Source organism: Festucalex cinctus, chromosome 17, assembly GCF_051991245.1.
Source record: "Festucalex cinctus isolate MCC-2025b chromosome 17, RoL_Fcin_1.0, whole genome shotgun sequence".
Lineage (NCBI taxonomy): Eukaryota > Metazoa > Chordata > Actinopteri > Syngnathiformes > Syngnathidae > Festucalex > Festucalex cinctus.
The window spans coordinates 15,952,270-15,959,610 of record NC_135427.1 but is presented as its reverse complement, the minus strand read 5'-3'; the positions used below and the strand labels follow the sequence as shown (position 1 = coordinate 15,959,610).

Here is a 7,341-nt window from a genome sequence, read left to right as displayed (position 1 = left end):
TTAATATCAAAATAAATCGACTTAAAATCACATTTCAAATCATCCCCAAAGGCTCATGCATTAAATTTATTACCAAAGAATAAAACAAAAGTCATTTTTGCTATAATTATAGTTTGTTAATTTTGTCAACATAAAATGTAGTTTTTAAAAAGGATTTTCATTTTTATTTAATTTTGATAACGAAATTGTTAGTTTTAGTTTTTTCATTAGTTTTAGTTAATTAAAATAACCTTGCATATAATATAGTTATCTAGTATTGGATGCCGACAGTAGCTGAAAGGCTCTTAAAAAAATAAAAAAAATTAAAAAAAAATTCACACTTGTCAAGAGGGATGCAATGGAACTGTCAAGCAAGATAGCATTAAGCATTAGCTAAAGTAAAAACACAACCACCGGTCACCAGATTGAAAAGCGATTAAATTTGTTAGAAATAGTTCCCGGGGAAAATTAATAGTAGATTTGATTTTCGGCGGAACTGCAGTGTTCCAGTTTTAAACTTTGACAATCCGGTCACACCTACAGACAATTTTGCATGTTTTTGTAATCTGGGAAGAAGTCATAGTCACCCAGCGAAAACCACATTCCAAACCCGAACCTCCAAGCTGTGAGGCAGACATTAATAACAATTAATCGGAGTCCTTTATAATGGTCTTTAAAAAAAAACAAAAAACAAAACAAAAAACAAAAAAACAAAAACAAAAAAAACAGGCAAATTGCTTGTAAGCCCTTGAGGAATAATAAGAGCATTCACCCTACGTGTTTTTCCATTACGTGGTAAACAATAGCAATGTAACACCACAATGAAGTCGTCATTCACATTTTGCTTGGACGTCTCGCTTATCAGGCAAGGCAGGTTTTATTTTAATTTTAATTTAGCTCTACCCGAGCTTAGCTTGCCTGCTGGTTGGTGGGCGGTGATGAAAAAAAGCACTCAATACGGCAGATGACACTCGGCGGGTGCCCGCAGGGGGGCGGGTGCTCGGCGACGGCCAGATTACACAGACGTACGTACAGGCGTACATACATACGTATGTACGTCTGCTGTCGGCTATAGGACGATCAACTTTTTCGCCGTCGTTCTTTAACGCCACAATTAGTATTCAGGAAGGACGGCTCCCTCGGGAGCTTTCGCACTTGCTGGTTCAGATAAAGTCCACCCTTGCAAAATGTGGCCTTCACACCCGCGTACTTGGGAAAAAGGCAAACTGCTGCCAAGGGACAAACCGGGAGCAGGTTTGAGGGTTAGTAGTATACTTACATTTTTTTAAGTTTATCTGTACAAGGAACCAAAATATGGACATGCTTGGTACAATTTCTACATTTTCACATTGGGGTCTACTCGCTTTTGTTGCCAAGTTTTAGTAAATGTACTCAGACTACTTCACATTGTAGATGAAGTGTCATTTCTTCAAACTCATCCAATAAAAATGTATTAAAATTAAGGATGTCAGGCGATTAAAAGCTTTAATTATTCATTTTCATTATTTCAATAGTTAACTTAATCTCAAACATTTTTTTCTACGTTTTCATACTCTGGTTCACATAAAAGTGGAAAAAATTTTTAAACTAACAGAAATACGGCTGCATCTGTTAGTCATTGATACAGTCATTTCATAATTGAGTTAAAAGTAAAAATATGTACTGTACTGTATTAAAAAAAAGTGCGATATTGATTTGTGTTGAGGTCGTTTTTCTGCCACTAGACGACATAATTGCATTTGTAAGACATTGGTGACAGCGCAGTGCATTTTTCTTTTCATATTAAGAGCGATTTAATTTTTAAAATGGTAAAATACAACTTGACCCCAGTCTCCACAAATATATGCATTATTATTACATTTATGACTGCTAAATTTTGACATGGACACGTCTGCTGCGTTAAAATTAAAAAGATTTACTGTACTGTAATAAAACTAGTGTGATATTGATTTGTGTTGGTCATTTTTCTGCCACTAGATGGCATAATGGCATCTGTAAGATGGTGACAGAGTGCATCTAATCTTTAACATGACGTTACTTGTGAAATTCTGCACATTTTTAACATTGTAAAATACAACTTGACCCCAGTCTCCAAAAATATCTGCATTATTATTACAATTATTACTAAATTTTGACAGTGAACGTGTCTGCTGTGTTGCAACTGGAATTCCCCCAGTACAGGCTTTCGCGTATTAAAAAAAATGTAGTGGTGTGAAAGGAACTTTAAATGAACGTACTAATTTTGACACCCCTAATACAAATGTATGTATTTTATGTGAGGGTGTACTCACTTTTGTGTGCAAGACTACTTTGGCCACCACTGATGTTGACATACATTATTAGTGTTGCACACAATCTTGTGCTGGTTTATGTTGTGAATGCACCCTCTCCCGCCACCCATCACTCTGCATTAGTGACTGTGTGGCTTGAAGGACCCCCGGACCGAGCCAATGACATCATCGCATTCCCTGTCCGGGGGTCTTGATCTTGCTCTTCTGTCCAAGAAAGTTTGATTGCGTTGAATTCCCGCCTATTCGCGACTGGCAAATTCACATACTCGGGTCGGCTACCGGCAGAGAGTCAGAAACGAGTCGTAAGAAAACGGCGTTTGATTTAGTTTATGTTAAGCGGTGTGCTTTTACAAAGAGTATTTGTTCCCTGGGAGGGGAAAAGAAGTACAGGACAGAAGAAAAAGTGTAAGAAAATACAGTAAAAGTCACTCACCTCGTCGTCTCAACTGGACTGTCAAATACATTCATTCTGGTAAAAATGTTAAAAGTCTTAATGTCCTTTTTTTTAAATTAAAAAAAAAAAAATCACTAAAATGTCTTTCCTAAAGGTGGAACTTAACATATATTAAACTTATCTGAAAGCTTCATTGACTGTCTGAACCTTCACGTGTTAGTAAAAGCCAACGCAAATTGCACGTTGAGATATAATAAATTGCTTATGTCAGTGCAAGTTGAGCTTGTGTTTGTCAAGTGTCCTCGCAAGAATTTAGGAGGAAATTGTACAAAATAAAGCTCGGCAATGGACAACGGCATTTGCTTACTGATTTTGTGAGGCTCACTCTCCTTTTTGTTGTAACATTTGTGCAGGGACGAACTGTACGGAAATGCTAACCCTATGATGACAAACACGGTGATTGTGCTACCAACTAAAACTTCAAACAAAATTTTGGAAGTCGTTGTCACGCATGACGACGGAGAAAAAAAGTCTGCACTCATTACCGGCCGAGTTGATTTTTATTAACATCTGTGGTTAAGGTTTTTTTTTTGACATTTGCAATGGCAGTTAAAAGTGTTAAAATGTGAGTTTAAAAGTTGAATTAACAGTTTAAGTTTGTTAAAAACAGTTAATTGTTAATTGAAAATATATATATTTTTTAATAATTTCTGTAATTATTATTATTATTATTTTTTAATGTTGAGCCTTGTTATATGTATTGAACAAAAATTGTCCTGAAATGCAAAACGAATGGAAAAGCATCATGGAATTTGTGATGTCACCAGGTATTAATACATAAATTATAACTATCAATTTTAATTTTTTTCTTCGCACCAAAACTTTTGGAATTTTGCAAGGGTAAAGGAAAAAAAAAAAGAAAAAAAAGAATTGGGGGGGATAAATGGGTAAAAAAAAAAAAATAAATAAATAAATAATGGGGGGAAAAAAACTAAGAAAAAATAATGGAGAATAAATAATAGAAAAAATAACGGAAAAAAAAGAGAACAACAATGGGTAATAAAAAAGAAGAAAAAAATAAAGGGGGGGAACAGAAAAAAATAATGGGGAAAAAAACAAACAGTAAAAAATAATGGGGAAAAAAAACTAAGAAAAAATAATGGGGGAAAAAAAATAAGAAAAATAACGGGAAAAAACAAAGAAAGAAAAAAATAATGGGGAAAAAACAAAAAAAATAAGGGGGAAAAAACCCAAAGAAAAAATAATGGGGGGGGGGGGGGAAACCAAAGAAAAAATAATGGGGGGAAAAAACAAAGAAAAAAATAATGGGGAAGGGATACAATAAAAAATAATAATCAGGGAACAAAAAATTAAAAAAAATAGGGAAAAAAAAACTGCAGAGAAAGTGCTTTGCATTGGACAGCAACCACGAAATTGTCCAGACAATTTCATAAATTAAAAGTCAGTTCCCTACTAATAAAAGTGCCCTTTTTGTAAGAAATCCTATTAAATCCTGGTGAGAATGTGGCACAGGTGACTAACCTCACAGTTAAGCGCCTGCCTGCCTGTCTGTCTGTCTTTCACACCACACACTGCCATCCTCCGGCCAACGTTAGGACAAAAGCATCTTGGCGGCGTAGAGCAGCATCCCGCCCAGGCCGGCGGCGGCGGCCACGGCCAGCACCCGCACCAGGAGGAAGTCCATGGAGTCCTCCAGCTTGGTGTGCAGCCGCAGGACCTGGCGGTGGGTGTCCTCGCGCGTGCCCGAGTTCTCAATGACGTGGCTGGCCAGGCCGCGCTTCTCGTTGAGCGGCATCTGCGCCGCCAGCCGCTGCTCCGCCTCTTCCGCCGTCAGGCCGTCGCGCTGCATCAGGCGCGCCAGCTGGGTGGCCGGGTCACTGGGAAGAGGAAGGTGCCATGGCGGGGTTATTAACCCGTACATACTGTTCGATGTCCATGCGCATGAATTGTAATATGTTTATGGGTACATTATGAAAACAGCCTCACAATAATTGAGACGTTGACAGGGAAATGTCAGCAGAAATACAAAACTACGCATGTGCTTAAATGTCAGTTTCTGGCAAAAACAAGCCAGCAAATATTTAGTGACATCAAATATGTAGGAAACTTCTTTCTTTGTAACAACATTATACAAATAGTTACATAAGTAAATTGAAATATATTTTCCAGTCATTAAATTGTAAGGTATAACAATTATTATGGCCTATTTATGCTCCATTTTAGGGCTCCTTTTGAAATTAAATTCATTAAAAACTACAATAAAAAAACGTAATTTAATTAATTAAAACTTAGTTAACTCTACACTTATTTAATTGGCTTCAATTTTTTTTTAACTTTGGGGGGGACTACCTTCCATTTTTAATGTCAAGCAATTTTCCATTCATTATTTAATTTGTGATATTTATATCTATATTTTGTAAAATACAGGGAGAGTAATTGTTATAAAAGATTACAGAATTACATTATTACACATTCCATTAAATAAACAATATAATTAATACAATCGCTAACCACATTTGCTATTTAAAAATTGACAAGTTTACTATATACATATTTGTTGTGAATTAAATGATCGTTAAACTCAGTAAATGTAATTGAGATATCATATTGACCCATTTAATAATTGATTCTATCAATTACCATTTTAACTCTTTACTGAATTGCTTTTTTTTTTTTTTTTAGTGATCAATGAACGTAAAATGGATTGATAAAAGCACAAAAACTATTTGTTTGATGTATGCTTTTCAACAGAGAGGCAGAGGACTCCTTACCAGTAAACAACAACAATGTGGTTGAGAAACTGCGTGAGCTTTCTGGTTTCGAAGAGAAGCGGCACGTCCAGCACGACGTAGCGATAGCCTAATAAATAAAAAATAAAAGTAGTTGTAGTTGGTCAGCCAGTTGCTATGCAGAATTCATGTGGGGGGGGGGGGGGACTCTAGTGTCAGCCATGTCCACTTGACAGATTGAATAGCAAACAGGTAAAGAGTTAACGATGAAAATTTTGCTCTGCATGAAACTCATAATGTTAATATGCTGAGCTGTTTTTTTGTCCTAAATCAAGTCTTACCTCTGAGGAAGTAGAAGACGATCTGCTTGAGCATCTCCTTATGAATCTCCGGGTGCGTGATGGAGTTGAGCAGCTTGCGCTTCTCCTCGTCGGCGAATACGAGGCGGCCCAGCTTCTGCCGGTCGATCTCGCCGCTCTCCAGCAGCACCTCGCGGCCGAAGTGGAAGACGATGCGTGAGTGGGCAGGCGAGCGGGGCTCCACCACTGCGTGGAAAAAAATTAAAAGTACATTAGTAGAAAATTTGTGGAAAGTCTGGGATAAATTTCGGGTCGTATATATTTTCGCTAAATAAATTTATGTTTCATATTACGAGGCAACATTTAATGTTGTAAATACCTTCTTTATTCCCATGAACATTTTCCAACATTATCTGACATTTGGAACCCTACAGTACTGATACTAATAAATGTGTACCATCAAATTACCTTTCCGTGCCACGACATCGGCGTCGATGATAGGGCAGCCAAGTTCGCGTAACATCGACGACACCGTGCTTTTTCCTGAGGCGATACCTCCAGTCAGGCCCACCAAATACATCTCCTAAAAAAATAAATAAACATCAATATGAAATATAGATGTTGGTGTTTCATTAATCTTTAATGTGCTGTTTTATAAATGTCAACAGGTGGCTGACTATACATTTAATGAAACTTATGTCATCTAGTGGGAGAGCAGTTAATTGTTCTGCCTGTCACAATAGGTCACTGACATATATCAACATGCAGCAGATGCTCGCTGAGCTGAAGTTAGCAACATTTTCTGGCATCATAATTACTTTTTTTTGCCATTTTTTTATGAAAACATTTTCAACAAATACTTCCACTTCTTGTATAGTCGTGCCATTTTACTAACTGGCCCTTTCTTTCTATATATAGGTTGATTCGACTTTATTTGAGGTCAACACACTACCCACACTGCTTGTGTATCATATTTACAAAGAGGTAGTCATTGATTAATTGACAAAAGTGATTTTAATGGTCTTCTTACGTCGTAGTTGTCTGGCGCTCCTAAACCGAAGACGAATGAACACTTGGATATCCGGACTTCAAGCTAACGCAAACACGCTAAATGTCAACAACAGCGTCAAAACGGTCGCAAATGGACCAACGAAAGAAGCCATCGTCCTCCTTAGCACGCCTCGGCAACTTCACATTCAACAATTGGCACTGGTCGATGTTATTCGTCAAAATGTCAGCGTTAAACCTCTTGAGGTCAACACCATGCTAACAACCGGATATTGGAGCTCAATGTGACCTCACAAAATAGCTCCGGTGTATCAACTACAAAGTTCCGCATACTCACTAAAACACGGGTTTACTGTATATAAAACACTTTTTATCCGCAATATAAAAATTGTTTGAATAAATAATAAAATTCAATCGGTAGTAAAAACAAAACATTTCCATTCACGCGAACAATTGGATTTCGAATGGCATAACACCAGAAAACAATTCCAGTTTTGACATTTGTTCCACTTACATTAGCGTCCACACCATTAGTTTTGTTTTAGTTTTTTTTTTTTTGTGTGTGTATATTTATGTTGCGAGTAGAGTACCTCAGTTGCCATTTTATATATTTCTCTGCA

The 7,341-nt window shown here is 36.9% G+C and overlaps 2 protein-coding genes across 2 annotated transcripts in view; both read right to left on the bottom strand.

Annotated features, from left to right (window-relative positions):
* LOC144005467 (vinculin) overlaps window positions 1–4,332 on the bottom strand; it is a 55,020-nt gene extending 50,688 nt beyond the window's left edge. The window contains exon 1 of the mRNA XM_077503674.1: window positions 4,207–4,332. Within this exon, the coding sequence (XP_077359800.1) occupies window positions 4,207–4,263 (57 nt within the window). The 5' untranslated portion in view covers window positions 4,264–4,332. The remainder of the gene's footprint in view (window positions 1–4,206) is intronic.
* On the bottom strand, window positions 2,583–7,279 carry dcakd (dephospho-CoA kinase domain containing). Its single transcript, XM_077503688.1, has 5 exons — window positions 6,744–7,279; window positions 6,182–6,296; window positions 5,756–5,959; window positions 5,457–5,544; window positions 2,583–4,562 (listed from the first exon to the last, which is right to left on the bottom strand). Exons 2-5 carry the CDS (start codon window positions 6,291–6,293, stop codon window positions 4,277–4,279), a joined length of 690 nt encoding a protein of 229 aa, XP_077359814.1. The 5' UTR covers window positions 6,294–6,296; window positions 6,744–7,279; the 3' UTR covers window positions 2,583–4,276.
* Window positions 7,280–7,341: the final 62 nt, after the last annotated feature.

Excerpts from the sequence above, each read along its gene's own strand:
- dcakd (XM_077503688.1), bottom strand. The coding sequence starts at position 6,293 with ATGTATTTGGTGGGCCTGACTGGAGGTATCGCCTCAGGAAAAAGCACG. Across the intron at positions 5,960-6,181 it reads CGATGTCGTGGCACGGAAAG|TGGTGGAGCCCCGCTCGCCT; the intron begins GTAATTTGATGG and ends TTTTCCACGCAG. Across the intron at positions 4,563-5,456 it reads CACATTGTTGTTGTTTACTG|TGACCCGGCCACCCAGCTGG; the intron begins GTAAGGAGTCCT and ends TCCTCTTCCCAG.